At 38.4% G+C, this 19,137-nt stretch overlaps 1 protein-coding gene across 1 annotated transcript; it reads right to left on the bottom strand.

The window, feature by feature from the left end:
• Positions 1 to 14,253: 14,253 nt before the first annotated feature.
• Positions 14,254 to 14,970, bottom strand: LOC106398487. The gene has a single exon (XM_013839033.1). The coding sequence runs from the start codon at positions 14,968 to 14,970 to the stop codon at positions 14,254 to 14,256; it is 717 nt and encodes a 238-aa protein (XP_013694487.1).
• Positions 14,971 to 19,137: the final 4,167 nt, after the last annotated feature.

Here is a 19,137-nt window from a genome sequence, read left to right as displayed (position 1 = left end):
CCCTGACGAGTTTTTAACCTAATAGATATATACTTGCCTAAGTGTTAGGAGGCAAGAGAGCTTTTAGCCACCTTTGTATTCTTATTTTCAGCAGAGAGTTTTAGGAGAGAAGATCATAGAGAGATTTGTGTTTGGAACTCCATTGATTCATCTATTCTATTCTATGCAGTTTTTATCTACATTTTGTGTCATGAATTGCTTAGCTATGTCTGAGTAGTTTACTTGTTAGATTCAGGGTTCAAATAGGTTAGAGGGATTAGCCCCAACTATAGATTGCTAAGTTGTGGTATTCATTGATTGATTGTTCTTAATGCTTGTTCTAGATTAGCTGCCTAGCATATTGAATCTAGGAATCTGCATGAGTCAAGCATCCTTGACCATCCAGTCCTGAACCAAATCTATCATACTAGACAACTGGAAAAAGGCTACCGCTGAACTAGAAAGCTAGCGAGCATTATCAACTTACGCCTAAGGCTTAACTAGAAGCATCGATCGATACTGTCTTCTGACAATCGATCGATATTTGTGAAAGGTGTATCGATCGATATCCCTATAGGACCATCGATCAACACTTTCTTGTGATCAATATACGACAGTTGAGATCCAAGATCTAGTTAGTTAACCAGTGAAACATTGCCATCGCTGATCACTGTGTCTAAGGGGTTGAGCTCTAATATACCATGCATGCAACTGATAGGCATCTATAGGATTATAATCCCCAACATCTATAGAAACCATGCATCTAATACCTTTCCAATAAGTTACACCCCCAAATCATCTTGTTAGTCGAGCAATAGACTTGCTCAATTAGGATTGCTATTTACGTTAAAACCATAAAACAACAAACACTTAGAATTTATAAATTACTAGATTTAATAGGTTCCCTAGCTCCTTGTGGATTCGATCCCTAAGTACTACAATTGAACCTCTTATTTGAGAGAGTAATTCACTTATTAGGGTAATTTGAGTGGTATCAAATTTGGCGCTGTTGCCGGGGAGCTTTGATCGCCATTAGATTTAGTGTTATTAATTCTTTTCGTTTTCTTTACCCCCATTCTGACACAAATTTTTTTCTTGTCTTTTCAGGTGCATGCCCAGTAGTACCAGAAGCAACAAGGAAAAAAACCTGCTATTCTCAGAAGATCCTGCTCACCTGGAACGCACGATCCGCAATGGTCAACGTTCCACATCGCTCGACGCAGCAGCTTTCACATCGACCAATTCTCACACCCAACCATCGACCGACACCCGACCTTCATCGTCGACCGATGTACCTAGTTGGACATTGATCGATCCTACACTGCGTACGTCGATCGATCTTCAGTCGCGAAACAGGATTGCGACTGTTATTCTCAGATAGGATGAGAATTGAGACCTTTATGACCAGGATAGACATCTGCGTAATGCAACAGGTCAGAAATTAGACGCTCAGGGGAATGTAATCCCTAATGTTGATGCTACAGGAGCTACTCAACCTGTAGAAGAGGCTGCTCCACCAAAGGCACTGGCCGACTACAATTATCCAGACGATTACTACACCAACAGATCGGCTATTCGCCTTCCAGAGATTCAGAAGGAGAATTTCGAGCTGAAGCCTCAGTACTACACACTCGTGTCGCAGCTACCCTACTATGGGTTACCGCACGAGCATCCTATGGACCATCTGGAGAGGTTCGAGGATCTTATCGCTGCTATTTGTATGGATGGAGTCCCTGAGGACTACCTATTGTGCAAGCTCTTCAAGTATACTCTGACTGGAGAAGCGATGCACTGGCTTAAGCAGCTACCCACAGGATCTCTAAAATCCTGGGCCGACATCAAGAATGCTTTCTTGCGAAACTTCTTTGATGAGGCACGCGCTGAAGACTTGAGGAGCAAAATTGCTACGTTCACGCAAGAGACTGGAGAGTCTTTTAAAGATGCGTGGATCAGATTCAATTTCTTCCAGCGAGACTGTCCACACCAAGGATTCAATGAAGTGCAAATGTTGAGCACTTTCTTCAGAGGTATCGCCTAGAGGTATCAGATGGCTCTTGATACAGCTAGCGAGAGAAACTTCAACACCAGGAATCCGGTGGAGGCTATGAGACTGATAGAAAATTTAGCAAACAGCAGCAGCACCAAGAACACTGACTTTGAGAGGAAGAAGTCTGTTGCATCCCTAGGAAAGGAGCAGATGGGCGAAGTTAGAGCAAAGTTAGATGTGGTTCATGAGCTTCTTAGGAAGCATGTCTGCTCAGCTGAAGGAGAAGTAGCTGTAGACATGGAAGGAGAAGAGGATGTGAACTACATTGGAGGTACTGGATTTTAGAGATCTAGAAACCAGGGTGGAAACATAAACTTCTATGGCAATGGTCAGAGGAGTAACCAGAAACCTTTCAGCAACAACAGCAGAGGCTATGGAAACTCATACTACCAGAATCCACCACCACAGACTCACGAAAGCAAGATTGAAGCACTGCTTGACAGAGTTCTGGAAGGACAACAACAACTCACTGTGGACTTCAATGGGAAGATAGATTCTGCCTACAACAGTCTGAACACAAGAATTGAGACCTTAGGGACTCAAGTGAGGAAGCTTGATATGAAAGTAGCTCAGACTGGAGACACTGTAAAGAGGCAAGAAGCCTTGGCTAGAAAGGTAGGAGTTGAGAAAGCAAAACACCACGGGAATGCCATTCTAGATGATGATTTCTGGCAAGAAGTGAAGCGTGAGAAGCTTGGAGAAGGAGACTTCGAAGTTGAAATCTCCATGAGCTTCGGCGGATCACACTGATGTCGACCGATGTCAGTGGATGCACATCACTCGACAGACCAGGACGAAGATCGATCGACGGATTACTCTAGACATCGATCGACATCATCTGCTGAATCGACTGCGGAGTGTAGTGCAGTTCGAATCATGACTCATGAGGAATTCGCAGAAAAACACCCTCACCCACCCTCCCCTTTCTACGTCAAAATCGATCGACCGCATGAGCCAGCCATCGATCGACAGAGAGAGACCGACATCGATCGACCCCCCTCACCTTCCATCGATCGACTGACACCTCTCACCCACCGAGTGCGATTACCATCAATTGATAGTAACCGAATCAACGCACTCAGACCACCACCTAAACCTTTAGGAAACCCACCAGAACCTACAACCAACCCTTCAAACACTACACCATAGCCTATGCAAGTTGTTGAGGCAACTGAGGGAAAAGTGTTAAGGAAAAGGAAGGAGAAGATTCCTAAGAACCTTAAGAGGGAAGCTAATGAGAAGGAGATGGATAGTTTCACTAAGAGAGTCCTCAGAATCCCAGTGGAGAAACAATTTGATGAAGTTTATTTCACACACCGGTTGTGGATGTTCTTCAGAGAGACTAAGGAAACTGAGAAGAACATTAGGAGAATGTTTCATCATGTCAGGGAAAGGATGAAACTAAGGATCACATTGAAGAAGAAGAGTGATCCTGTGAAGTTTGCAATACCATGTCTGGTAAAAGGTATTGAATGTCCCCATGCACTTTGTTACACATGAGCATCAGTCAGTATCCTACCTAAGGTTATGGCAGACCAGTTAGGTCTGAAAATAGAGCCCTCATCAGAATCTTTCACCTTCGTGGATCTTTCAGAAAGGAGCTCAGGAGGCATCATAAGAGACCTTGAGGTACAGATTGGTAATGCCCTTGTCCCAGTAGATTTTCATGCCCTGGACATCAAGCTTAACTGGAACTCTTCACTTCTGCTTGGAAGAGCTTTCCTAACTACAGTAGGAGTTGTATGTTACATGAACACCAACAGATTATGTCTGACACAGATAGATCCAGACGTCCATTATGACCTAGTTCGAGTTGTGAGACAACAGGTCAACCTCGTGGAGCTTGGAAATGATGTTGGCTACATTGCAGCATGCCATTGTGGAGTAGAGTACGAAACCGAGTACTCGGAATCAATCGACACTTACACTGTCACATCAATCGATTCCAATGAGTCACCGACGACCGATGAACGCTATCCCACGTCGCTCTACGGGATGCAACCGGTATACCACTCCACATTACCAGATCAGTACTATCCAGACTTTGCCTTTCAACAACCCAACAAAAACGGACGAGATGACTATTACATAGGCAGTTGAGCATATAGTGGATTCCATGAAAGTTTTGCAGTGGAGACTGTGATTCTTTCATCCAATGAGGATCCTACTGAGGAGTATGATGAGGATTACTGGAAGGAAAGAGCTATAGAGATTGCTATGCAGGATGAAAGATATTCAACCCATTCCTTCAACAACACGCCTACACCTTCGATCGACAGCATCTACTCAGCATCGGTTGATTCCCACATTTATCCGGCAAAACGATCATCTGCATTGATCGATACAACACCTGGTACATCGATCGATATTAAAGCCGCTGCCTCAGAAGAGGAAAAAGGGAATATTCCTATTCCAAATACGTTTTACCAACACCTATATAAGGAGTTTTGCACCCAGGAGTACTTCTCACGAAACAGAAGCAGAAAAGATGAATGCTCACACACACCAATCGGAAGGAACATCCAGGAGAAGCATTCGATCCAAAAACCCTAATTCAGCAGATAAACGTCTACCATCGATCGATACCTCAGTATCAACATCGATCGATTCTCATTCTAAGCCTAAACTTTCTTTATCTACTAAGAATATGAGTATTGATTACGACTTTCTATTACCTGATGAATTTGATATTTTCAGGGACCAAGATGGCCATGCAAGAGCTATGGATGGAAGGATTCTACAAGTATCCAGAGAAGACATAGCAGATATTGTTCAGTTGGCCAATGGAGTAGACAACTTGTTTACGCAGCAACGCAGCATCCCAGACAACAAACCAACTGTTCTAGACGTATATCCAGAGGCTACAATAATAGGAATTGGTTCACACCAAATGTGCAAACCTGTTAGCCATGCATCGATCGACGAGGTTGCTACTACATCGCTCGACAGGGTAACACCAATGTCGCTCGATAAAGCACCTTCACCATCGATCGATAGACGTTATGAATGTGGACGTCGCGCGTATGACAGCTATGGAGCCAGAAAGTTCAGATGGGAACAAAAGGACGAATATGGAGTCTACAGAGACGAGCCTGGACATGTAAGGAGCACAGCTGGTGATATGATTCCTGTTACCAAGGATGACATCAGAAGAATTCTGGAGAGAGCACCCCTATTTGGAGAGGGTCACATATGTCTTCCAGAACATGCCACTTCCTTAACACCTATAACACTGGCACCAGAGATCTACCCCAAGGATGAAATCAACAAGATGGTGACTAGTATTTGTGGAACTCAGGAAAAGCTTGGAGATGAACTCAAGACACTGGTAGATGACACTTATCAGCCTTTGGACCGAGGTTACAATGAGCTTTTCAAATGTATGGCAGAGCTGAGGACAGAGATTGAGAGTATGCAACACAACTTTGAGAAGGAAGATACGACATCAACATCGATCGACGCCAACAAAGCAACATCGATCGACGTCAAGCCACATACATCCCAGATTCCTGCAGAACCGAAAAGTTTGGTAGAGAAGAAGGATGAATGGGAGATCGCATACATCAACAAGGGGATTAACGACGTTTACAACCCTCTCAACAACAACGTGGACTGGTTGAGCGCGAGAATTGATCTGCTACAGAAAGAACTGGACACCATTCGCATGAATGATCCACAACCAGCCATATCGATCGATATCTCCAACATCACATCGATCGACACAAGGTTCACAGCAATGGAGGATAGGTTGAAATTGTATGAGGATATGCACGACCGTTTCACCTCACCTATCATGCGATACTTGGACACCTTGTCTACACAGATGATGAATGTCCAGAAGGACATTGGTAAGCTTAATGATCAACACGATTTTCAGGAAGAAGATTCAACATCGATCAATAGGTTCCGTAGGACATCGCTCGATGGCAAGAAACCTACAGAACATCTTCCCTACACAGCAGACACAGTTGATCAGATTACATCAAAGCTTTACAAAGCTATAGACCCCTTGGAGGACCGACTTGAGAAGCGGTGTGATGACATCTACTTTCCATTCGACGTCAAAATCAGTGGACTAGATAGCCAAGCAGAATGGCTACAGAAAGAAGTCAAAGCCATTCAAAGGCAACTCGCATCTCAACACAAGATATCAGCATCGATTGACGGAGCACACTCCAAATCGATCGACAGCGCTACACCAGCAACGATCGATAGACACCTGGTCGCATCGATCGATACCACGTCCATACCAGACGACGCACAGCTGATACCAAACCACATGGAGTCAGTGCAGGAGCAACTGAACGAGCTATCAGAATACGCCTACAGCAAGATAAGCTATTATCAGTTAAACATTGAAGACATCCTAGAAAAAAATCTCAAATGCAGTACAAAAGATGGATGAGAGATGGACCAGAAATGATGAGGTCACAAGAAGTTTCATTGCAGCTTGGTCCAGAATGTGCAGAGATGAGGTGGATGCTTATTTCCCAACAAGCTGCTATTTTTTCACCAACTAGCCACATACCTCCAAAGTCAAGCTAAATGACTATAACAAAGCGCTGAGTGGGAGGCAACCCACTATTAGGTAATTTTAATCAGTTTTCTTAGTTGCTGGTATTTATTTTCGTTTTTATTCTTTCAGATTTATTGCAAGACCCAAGTAGGATGATTACCAACATATCGACCGTGGACGAGACGTCGACATCGATCGACATACACACACACGACGATCAATGCATACATATGCACATCGATCGATTCCCACACCGGTCAGGTTTATCTTCCTAACTTGTTACATTTGTACTTATGATTTATTTCCACCATAACTCCGACTGTGTTACACTGGGACAGTGTAATTTAAGTCTGGGGGAGGTTTACCGATATGATTTATTCTGATTCTTATAAAAAGATTTTTATAAATTATGCTTAGCTATGTGAAAAGGACTATGATTTTATTACTTGAATGTCTAACTACTCTTTAGCATCATTCTAGATTTACTGATTGCAGATAGTACTAAGATGCTAAAGTGGATCAACTTGTCAACTATACACACTTGCCTTGATTGTTTGAAGGAACCAAAGATGACCTCCAATACTAAACCTAACATAACCGCTTATCTTGGGGCTTGGTATATTTGGGATCGGATTCTTCAGACAAGTCTGGAAGGTAAAGCCTTATAGAGATTTATTTATCACAATTTTCTCTCTCTATGTCGACCCTAGAATAGTTAGTATTAGTATTGGTTTTTATTTAAAAAAAAATCTGAAATTTATTATTTAAATAGGACTTAGGATTTAGTTAGGAGGAATCTGAACATGACTTGGTAGCTAAAACCATTAAGGCTTGCTTCATAAAGATTCCAAATAATGAATTCGAACGGGATTTGGAGGTGGCAATCTTCAAGGCTCGATTCACAAAAAATTCTTGGATATAGGTCAAAAAGAAGTGAACAGGGTTTGGTGGCAACCACCATTAAGACTTGATTCATGGAAGTATGTCCAATCTTGGTCACTTATCCTGCAATGGAAGCAGATTTTGACTCAAAAGAGAAATTAGAGAGAGAGAAATTACGAACTAACTTTTACCTGCAGTTCCAGATACTTGTCTGAAATCCTTGCATCATGTGATCGATACTCCCAAAGTAAAGCATGCACTTTTATATTTATGCTAAGAAATAACTTTAGTGGAGGGATCTTAGGACTGATTTCTAATGATGATTCATGAAGACTGTATGTTATGGTCACGGTAAATTAACTCGTTGAATACCAACATATTATGTTAATCTTTTGGACTGGAGTTCATAACCAACTGGTTCAACAAAAACATAACTGTCTCTAGCAAAACTGAAACTAAGGATTAACAAACCCTTGTTTCAAAAATAAATAGTTGTTATATTATATTGGGAGATTTCATGGATTACGAGATTACCTAGAATATATTTCCATGTAAATATTAAGAAATTCAAAATAATATATAAGTTTTTTTGATCGAATTATAATATATAAGTTAGATTTCCTATTTTATTAAGTAAAAAACTTGCTAGACAAATTTATGTACATTGTGTAAATAAGCTTATGGGCTAAGTTAATAAAATGAGAGAAACTATTCTACTTTTATGTTTCATCCAAACTTATCATGGTATCAGAGCCTTCGATCTTGATCTTATTGGATTATGGATTTATATCAATTTATCTTTTCTTTTTCTCTTACCTTATTTCATTTGATTCTATTTGTTGGAATTGTTTTTTGATATTTAATTTAAACTTTTGGTATTTAAAAAGTGTTGCTTTTGGTTTCATTAAGTAAGTATTTTCTTTAATATATGGTTTATTATTTATTTCTTCTTTTTATCGTGTTGCTTTTTAAAAAAACTAGGATAAGACCTGCGCTTTGCGCATGGTGAATTTATATGAAAATTATTTCAGAACTATCATATGGAAAATAAAATTTATATTCTTGATCGAATTAATATTTTTGGCCCTTAAACAATTTTTTTAAATCTTTTTTTGTTATATACATAATATGCTTACTAATGAATTGATCCCATTTTTATAAATATTTTAGGTCAAAAACTCATTTATCGCATAAGAACCTAACATTTACGCCGAAGAATCTTAGACCTACTATTTGGTTACAATGAAACTATGTCAGCTCAGTTTTATATCATGATTTAGCAATTTAAAATTTAATTATGGTTATGAGAAGTTTACGTTCATATGCCAATCATACCTATCTTCAATATTTTTCTCATTTTGTGTCGTTTTTTTCATTTTAGTTATTGCTCGATATAAATATTGATTTTTGAGTGTATTTTCATTTTCTCATTTTCTTAGATTTAGAAAATATTTGCTGACAAAAAAAAAAAGAGATTTAGAAAATATTTAAGATTTAAAATTACTAAAGAGATACATACTTAGGTTAAGATCTGCGCCTTGTGCAGAATAAATACTTTATATTTATTATTTCTTATATTTTTTTTTGCATATTATGAAATAATAAAATAATAATTATATATTAAATAACTAAGAAATCAGTTAATATTATGTAATAAATTGGCATGCGCATATAAATCAAACGACCGCTCTTTTTTATTCTCAATCATTTTAGGGTAAGTAAATCAAAACAATCAATCTTCTCTATCATATATGATATCTAATTAAATTTAAATGATATTAATATAGATATATAGTATAATTTTAATATGGATATTTATTTAATAAGGTTTCTACTCGTATGATTTTATGATTATTTGCATATTGTGTAAAAATATTTTACACCAACGACTTTTTTTAATGTGGAATGTTTAGTGGTTTCAATAATAAATAATCTTTTTTTTTAAATAATTAAGATTTAAAAATTAAAATATTAACTTTTCAATATATGTTCAACTCAGATATCAAAATATAATTATGTATTTTCATATGATGTATAGTTTAAATTTTTTTTTGACGTCAAAAGGCCATTCTATTACTCAAGCTTGAGGTGGTCTGGGTAACCAAGCCGGAATAGAACAACCAATAAAAAGTAACTCCCTATGGAAGGATCTAGCAGTCTTAGCTAAAAAATCAGAAAACTGATTGCGCGCTCGTAGAACGTGAATGATTTTGAAGTACGAGAAGCATATTTGTAGCGTCTCTATTCTCTCCAATTATGTCGCAAAACTTGGCCAAGCTTGAGGTTACTTTATCATTGCAATCAACTCCTTACAATTTGTCGCAAATGTTTGGCATGGTGAATGTTGAAACATGTTCTCCATTGCCCACTGCAGTGCTTCTACTTCCGAATGCAAGGCTGATTCGCGAAGAGTGAAATTTCTTGTCCCCATACTATCCATCCAGACCCATCCATATCCACTAAAGGGGGCAGATGCTGTCCAAGATCCATCTAGCAAACAGATATTCCCCAAACTTGTGACTTGGGGTTCTTCAGTATTGTTATCTTGTACCGCTGGTTGCACCACTTCGTTGACATCAAACCATGCATTGCATTAACTTTATGCATGTCGAACTAAGTCCAAAGGATCTTTGTCTATCCCCCTGAAGAGATTTTCATCCCTAGCATTCCAAATATACCAGATTATTCAGGGATAAGGATCTCTATCTTGTTGTGGCTCGATGATGCTGTTTTTCCTCCAGAATAGGTAATCCATATTTGTGTAGACGCTTGATACTGTAAATATAGCTGGACTTGTTGGAGTTGATGATAAAGATCAAACTTGTAGAGCTGGAGGGCATTCGAATATGGCATTGATTACAGATTCTTCTGGGTCTCCACATCTTGGGCAGTAATTGTCACACCTCATATTTCTTATTGCTAAGTTCCTCGTTACTGCTACATGACCAGTTAACAATTGCCATATAAGATGACATATCTTTTTAGGCACCTTTATCTTCCAAGCAAAGGCTTGAAGCTTCGTGATACTAGGCTCCAATACTTCCTTCTCCTCATGTGTCTGTAATAAGTTCTGAGTCACCCAATATCCAGACTTAACCGTATATTGGCCATTCCTTGTGTAGTTCCAGCAGAATGTATCACAACGGTGAGTCGAGCTTATGGCCAAACTCTTTATGAGTGGTATGTCATCATGATTGACATAGTTCTCCAAAAGACTAACATCATAATCCTTTGACTCATGGTTAATGAGATCACTGAATCTCATGTTAAGGTGCATAACCGGCACTAGAGGAATAGCTGGTCTCGCCGGGGTCGTTGGAATCCATGGGTCCTCCCAAACTTTGACTTCATAGCCAGAATGTATCTTCTGTCTAATTCCCAGTAATAATAACTTCCTCGCAGCAGAAATGCTAGACCACACATAGGATGGGCTACTAGCAGAGTTTACTCTTAGAGGTGAACTCAATCTATTGTATCTTCCCCTCAATACCCGGGCAACCAGGGAGTCAGGGAATTGAACAAGCCTCCATAGTTGTTTTGCCAATAATGCCAGATTGAACTCATGGATCATACGGAAACCAATTCCACCCTCTTCTCTTGGTAAACAGACCTTTTCCCATTTCGCCCAGTGTATTCCTCTTTTGGGGGGATTCGAACTCCACCAGAATTGAGCAATTGCACTTGCTAGGTTTTCACATATCTCCAAGGGTAGCAAGAAAGTAAACATAACGTAGGTCGGAAAAGCTAGCATAATAGATTTGATCAACACTTCCTTCCCTCCTTTTGAGAGCCATCTACCTGTCCATCCATTTACTCGGTGCATCAACTTATCCCTGAGAATAGCAAACAGTTTGCACTTGGAACCACTTATGTCTTCCGGTATGCCTAAGTAACTTCCCATTCCTCCTTCGTTTTGTATTCCAAGTGCATCTTTAATATCTTGTCTAGTATTTGCACTAATCCGCTTACCAAAGAGTAAGGACGATTTATCAAAGTTGATACATTGACCTGATGCTTTACCATATTTCCTGACAACTTTCATTACTTCTTCACATTCACGGGGCTCCGCCTTATAGAACAAAAGGCTATCATCAGCAAAGAGAAGGTGGGATACTGACGGACACGCGCGTGTGACGCGCAATCCCGTTATCTTTCCTTGGTTCTCTGCATGATTAAGAAGGCTAGCGAGCGCTTCTGTGCATAGAATAAAAATGAAAGGAGACAAAGGATCTCCTTGGCGTAGACATCTACCGGGAACAATATTTCCTCTTGGCTGTCCATTCATGAGCACCTTTTATTTCACCGACGTAATGCACCGCATTATCCAGATGATCCATGTTTCTGAAAAACCCATCTTCCGCATGACAGCTTCAATAAACGACCATTCCATCATGTCATATGCTTTGCTCATGTCCGTCTTAATAACCATCCTTTTACTGCGTCTACTTGGTTTTGTTCTGAGACCATGGAACATCTCTTGAGCAATCATAATGTTGTCTGAAATTTATCTTCCAGCAACAAAAGTTGACTGGGTTTCCGATATCAAGCCTGGTAAACTTTCTTCAATCTCTGGCATAAGACCTCATAGATTATCTTGTAGCTGACGTTTCACAAGCTAAAGGGCCTAAATTGAGCCATTTCAGTAGGCTCTGTTATCTTCGGGATGAGACATATATTTGTATCATTCAGCCTGTTCGCCACCGTCCCCTCAAAAAGGAATTTATTAACCATAAGAGTTAAATCCTCCTTTACAATATCCCATAATTTCCGATAAAAGAGCGCAGTCATCCCATCTGGTCTTGGGGCCTTTTCTGGATGCATAGCAAACAGTGCTAATTTGACCTCCCATTCAGAGACTGGAGCAGTAAGGTTGTCATTCATTGCCGTAGGAACTTGAGCTAGTGCCTCTTCAATGTTCTCCGGGTTAGATGATTCAAAAATCTGCCTAAAATAGCTAGTAGCAATGGCCACTAACCCTTCTTCATCCTCAACTGTATTTCCATTAGCATCTAGAAGCTGTGTGATTTTATTCCTTGCTCTTATTTGCTTTGTTAAGGCATGAAAGAATTTTGTATTCATGTCCCCTTCTCTTAGCCAAAACACGCGACTCTTCTGCTTCCAAAACATTTATTCCGCTTTAAGAGCATCAGAGAGTTCCTTCAATGCTGCTGCAATTTCCTCAGTTGTAGCATTATCATTTGCATACAATCCCTGTACTTTTTCTTTCAGCTCCTCAACTAGTTTCGCCGAGTTAACATTGTGTTGTTTCCTCCATTCGCTCAAAGCCTTTCAGCAGCTATAAATATGTTCCATAATATTCGCATCGGGGGGGGGGGGGGGGGGGGAGATCAGGAGATTTCCATCCCTCGAGAATGACTTGCCTCAGCTCCTCATTATCCAGCGATATTTTATCAAACTTGAATTTTTTTTATCTCCTTATTGGTTTATGAGTATGTTTGCAAGAATCAGACGAAGGTCCGATCCGCATAACCACATATACTTGACATTCGAATGGGGAAACTTCTCATGCCAATCCGCATTTCCTACAGCTCTGTCTAAGCGACATCGAACAATGTTCCTCCTGCTCTCTTCCCTACCCATGAGAGCATGTCCTCCGTGAAAGGAAACTCTAACATCCTACAATCATTAAGCATTTGCTTAAAAGGGAGGAATGAGCTATCAGGGCGTTGTTTCCCACCTACTTTCTCATTATGACCGTAATTTCATTAAAGTCCCCTATCATGAACCACAGTCCATTTCTTGTTGTTAAGACACGCGTAAGACGTTCCCAATCCCTCGACAGTTCCAACTGATTGGAACCCATCAAACCATCACTAGTGGACGAACTTCCTCTAGATGTCTTAGAGGCATGACGTCCTGACTTTCCAGTTTCACTCGATCTTGTGCGTCCGGAGTGCTTGATTGATCGCATTCGTGGAGATCCCCGACGAAGGAACTCATTCTTTTTACTTTGAATTCCCGAAGGAGCAATCAATTCGGCACCACTTTTGGCTCCTTTTATACCTTTGCGAGCCTTGTGTGCCGTTGATACATCAGCCAATGAAGAAGATTGCACCTGTTCCTCCATATCCATGAGATCATCAGTCAAAAGACATCGTCTTGGGCATCACAATCCATCATCCCTCCATTACCTGTGTCCAATAGTTCCATGTTGTTTAGACCTCCAATCATTTGATCATTCTCAGCCTCAACTGCTGGAACATTTGGAGAAAACGTCAGAGAAAGAGCTACGCTTATGTCTCGAACCGTAACGTTATCAACCATGCGAGGTGGATCATGTGATGGAGTCACAATAGCACTGGCCAATCTTATAAAACCCTGGTTTCCTCCACTCGCTTGCTCCACAGACCGTTGTGTAAGCTCTTCCCGAGATGGTGTCAAGTTCTTATCGGATATATGTTCATAAGGAACAACATCATGAGATTGTGAGCTACCACCTAGAGGATCAGCTACCCTCTTCTCAATCACGCTATCCTTTACCATTTTCTTTTCACTCCAGGTTTGTCAGCACGACGATCATATGGTCTTCCACCATAGCGAGAACCTCCATACCGAGACCCTTTAGGGACCTCATCACGTCGTCGAATGATTCTATTAGAATGTGACATATAATGATCAGTGGTTCCACTGACCGCTCTGGTATGTATTCTCATCATGATGCCTTCCTCTGTAGTCATGTTTACGCCTTGCTTCAGACCTGCGAGATGTTACCTCTCTGTTTCGATCATCCTTTAGCCTTGGTTGACGGAAAGACTCCACTTCACGTTTGTGTTGATCACTCAGAAAAGGCTGACGACCATACTGCTCATTAGGTAGCTGCACTCGCGCAAAGACCCCCACCCCGGTCCATAAGAGACTGAGGACGGTTAGTGTTGATGGTAGGACAATACCCTCTTTCATGAGACATCAGGCCGCATGTAGTACAATGCTTGAAGAGCATATAATACTTGAATTCAATGGTCACCTCCTCTCCTTCATACTCACCCTTCCTTTTGAACTTTAAAGGACGCCGAGAATCAATGTCTATAAGCATGCGGCCCTCCTCGAGTTCCAAAGTATCAACGTGGCCAAGTATGCCTCCAATACTCCTCAAGTTGTTGACATTCCATAAGTGAAGCGGAATTCCAATTACCCGTACCCAAAATGAAATGATCCATGGGTAGTCATCGTGCACAATTGGTTCCCACCTCACCAATACAAGCATACAGTAATTGTAGTGAAATGGCCCTTCGCGAAGAACGGACTTAAGATCCTCTTCACATGAAAAATTGAATAAAAAATTTCCATTTCCCAGATCATTCGATGTGATAAGATCAACCATTCTCCACTGAGTTGGCATTGTCTGCAAAAGTTTCTCAACATTTTGCTTCTTGGCATTAAGAACCTTACCAATCATAGACATCCAGAACTCCTTTATAACTTGCGAGCCATCCTGATCAGTGAGCCTAATAGGTTCATCATCATCCTCGTAAATAATTCCTTTACCTTTTAGATTTGCCACATGAGCAGATTTGTCTCGAAACATGGACCCCATACAAAGATATTCGGGCAAAACAGAGTTACACCCAAAACATAGGCTCCGTTTCTCTGTCTTATATGCAGAACACAGATTCTGATATGAGCCAGCTGAGAATACGTCTCCACCCTACCAATCTCTCAAACCTATGAGACAGTCTGAGATCTGAACGATATAGTGTCCTGGAGCGAGTGCGCAAACGAGATCTGGCCGTGATCACCAAACCAATTGATCGGAGAGGCGTTGCGTACTGGTGAAGAAAGCGTGAAAACCCTCGGGGATCCTTTAAGAAAGAGATAGTACTGGCTAAACTAAACGTCAATGAACGTCTAGCCTAGGAGATGATCAAATTTTCAAGGGAAAATATCGATCAAGAGATCGCCATTGTTATCGCCTTTCGGAAGCCTTAGCCTCTTTTTTCTGTATAGTTTAATTTAAACGATATATATATATATATATATATATATATATATATATATATATATATATATATATATATAGAGAGAGAGAGAGAGAGAGAAATTTCCTAGGATAACCCTTTTTAAGTTTTTGTCATAAAAATAGCACTCAATGAAAAAAATGACCAAAATAAGTTTTATTAAAAGGTAAAAACATATAAGTTTTATTAAAAGGTAAAAACATAATTTTACCCTAGGGCGTTAACTAATCTAGACTTAGGGTTTACAGTTAATTGGTGAGATTTTTGGGACATGGTTTCAAATTTTAAAAAATTAAACATTAAAATTTTCAAAATAAAAAGGGGCTATTTTGGTCATTTTCTTTTTTGGAGTTTATTTTTGTGACAAAAATAGATCCCAAAAAAGAAAATGACCAAAATAAGTTTTATTAAAGGAGAAAAATGTAATTTTATCCCTGGGTTAAATAATCTAGAATTAGGGTTTAGAGTAAAGGGGTGAGGTTTTGGGGATATGGTTTCAAATTTTAAAAAATAAAAAATAAACATTAAAATTTTCAAAATAAAAAGGGGCTATTTTGGTCATTTTTTCTTGGAGACTATTTTTGTGACAAAAACTTAAAAATAGCTATTTGAGAGAATTTCAAGAGATATATATATTATTTATTTATTTATTAACATAAACACCTATTAGAATAAAATTATTTATTCCTATGATTTTATAATTATTGTATCTTGATATAGAAACACTTTTGAGATTATGTGACACCTCAGCAGAACATTTTTTTATTAGTACAAATTACAGGTTATAACTTTTAAAATGTTTCTCTATTAATATACTAGGATCGGCCCGCCCTATGGGCGGGATATAATTTACTTGTGGTCTAGGATATTATTTTTTGTATGATTTTGTGGTGTGTGTTTTAGGTTTGCATTTTCAAAAAATATGTAAGATACACTTCAAAAAAAAATCATATTATATCACATAAATAGTATTAGAAAAACAAATAATATCAATTTGAAACACTTATTAATAAATGATACAAAATATTTGTTTGTATCAGAAAAATTTTGAGGATGTGAATATGATTCACATTCCTCAGAGTCGGAATACGGAATCGCTAGCGAGAGAAGCAAGAACCAGGGGTTATATTTTTTTCAATATAGATCAGATCCGGACAGATGGAAGTACTCTTCGGAGAATCGACTCGCCTGCACACCACTTGAGCTATTAAATGAACAGCTAACCAAAAAAATACACCATATAATATAATAAATATTAATTTATAATTTAATTAGTATATATACGGTAAAATTAGTTTTCTAATTTAATTAGTATATACTATACAGTATATTTTTTTAAACAAATTATAAACTAATAATTCTATAAATTAATAAAATATTATATTTCCAACATTATTATTTTATAGAGTTTTTGATGATATACTTTTTCCTTCAGCATGCATCTACAAATATACTTGTGAATAATCTTTTTAGAGATTACTTTCTTCGTGTTGTTATTTCTTACATTTCGCTTGTGTTAAAACGGCCTTCTTCATGTTCAATTATCAACCACCATGGGCGGAGGTAGAGAGGGGAGTGTGGGGTCAGGTGACCCCACTAAAATTGGAGAAAAAAAATTTTGGTGTATTTTCTTAAAATTTATTGTAATATTTAATTAAAATATAGTATTTGACTCCACTAATTTATGTAAATCCTGGACAACTTACATTTCAGTCGTCTCGTGGACGACTGAATTATAAGTCGTCTGTATATAATTAAATCTTGAAGTTTTTTTTTTCAATTGCAAAACTAACCTATGACGACTTAACTGTAAGTCGTCTACTTTAAAAAAAATATTATTATTTTAATTTTCACTAGACGACTGAAATGTAAGTCGTCCAGAAAAGTCAAACTTCTAAAATAATCCAGTCAAATGCAAAACTAACCTATGACGTCTGGACAACTTAGATTGAAGTCGTCCGCGTCTTCTCCGCTAGTTTTTAAGTCTTCTACGTTAGTTTTTGAATAACTTGTATTTTTAAGAGTGATAAGTAACTTCAAGATATGTAAAACTCATATTTACAAAATATGTTCTCTCCCTTAGTTTTACTAAATTTGACTAAGTTTTTCAACGCAAACTTATAATAAAATATGATATGCTTTGACTAGTTACTATTGTTTGTTTTCATCTCTTAAGTATTATTGTTATAGACAATAATGATGACTATTGTTATGAGTTGGAAGAAGGGTTAAAATGCTTCTTAAAATGTTGTATCAATATAAAGATACCAACATTCTTGTTTATTAAGATGAGAAAAAGGCCATTGGAGTTTATTATTGCATATGAGAGATCCAAAGATAAGAAAAAGGCTACTAAAGTCTATTATTTCATTGATTTGTAAATGTGTAAACACATTGTTAGCACATTTAATACATCTTGGAAAACATTATTACTGATTTTACAAAAAATTCACAACTAAAAGAGTAGACATGCAATTCACAAAACAGACCACAAACAAAACTATTATAGATCATTCCTCTACAAAGAAAAACTTGGATTCCACTTGAGTAGACAAGACCACACGACTTTTAAGAAGTCCAGACGACTTCTAAGAAGTCCAGACGACTTCCAGGAAGTTCAGACGACTTTGTCAGAAGACTTTTAGGAAGTTCAGACGACTTCCATACGACTTAACAGGAAGTCCAGACGACTTTACAGGAAGTCCAGACGACTTTGTCAGACGACTTCCAAGAAGTCCAGACGACTTCCAGACGACTAACAGGTAAGTCGTCCCAGAAGTCTTCCAGATCTGAAAAACCTGCATATTAAATCCAGATCTGAAAAACCTGCATATCCAAAAACGTTCAAATGGCTTAAAAACAGAAAAAATGAGTGAAAGATTAGATAAATCTACCTTTATAGAACACACAAAAATACATATCTAAAAATAATATATCTACCTTTAAATTAGTGGAAGATGAGTACCATCTAATTAAAAACCTGCAAAGTAAGAAAGACATGAGACAAAACTGGAAAATTCATATAAAGTTTGGTGTTTTCAAGTCAAAGAGATTAGAGTGGGTTTGGAGAGTTTTAGTTTGGGAAAAAAGTAAGAACTTTACACAACAAGAAGTTACCAAATGAAGAAAAATCAGACATAAGAACTTACCAAAACGCTCAGATCTATTATGAAAGGGAGACTTCGTCAGAAGACTTCCATGAACTCCAGACGACTTCCTGGAAGTCCAGACGACTTCCTGGAAGTCCAGACGACTTTGTCAGAAGACTTCCAAGAAGTCCAGACGACTTCCAGACGACTTCCAGACGACTAACAGGTAAGTCGTCCAAGAAGTCTTCCAGATCTGAAAAACCTGCATATCAAATCCAGATCTGAAAAACCTGCATATCTAAAAACGTTCAAATGACTTAAAAATAGAGAAAATGAGTGGAAGATTAGATAAATCTACATTTATAGAACACACAAAAATACATATCTAAAATTAATAGATTTACCTTTAAATTAGTGGAAGATGAGTACCATTTGATTAAAAACCTGCAAAAGAGATAGATTAGTAAGAAATACATGAGACAAAACTGAAAAATTCATATAAAGTTTGGTGTTTTCAAGTCAAAGAGATTAGAGAGAGGTTGGAGAGTTTTAGAATGATGAACATTACATTTTTGTTGCAGCCATTTGAGAGGAGGAGAGAGAATGTGTAAATTTTTCTTTATATAGGGAGACAAAAAATCCAATTAA

Source organism: Brassica napus, chromosome C2, assembly GCF_020379485.1.
Source record: "Brassica napus cultivar Da-Ae chromosome C2, Da-Ae, whole genome shotgun sequence".
NCBI classification, from domain to species: Eukaryota; Viridiplantae; Streptophyta; class Magnoliopsida; order Brassicales; family Brassicaceae; genus Brassica; species Brassica napus.
Note: the sequence above shows the minus strand (reverse complement) of the source record. Positions and strands in the feature narration are given on the sequence as shown.

Excerpts from the sequence above, each read along its gene's own strand:
- LOC106398487 (XM_013839033.1), bottom strand. The coding sequence starts at position 14,970 with ATGTTTCGAGACAAATCTGCTCATGTGGCAAATCTAAAAGGTAAAGGA.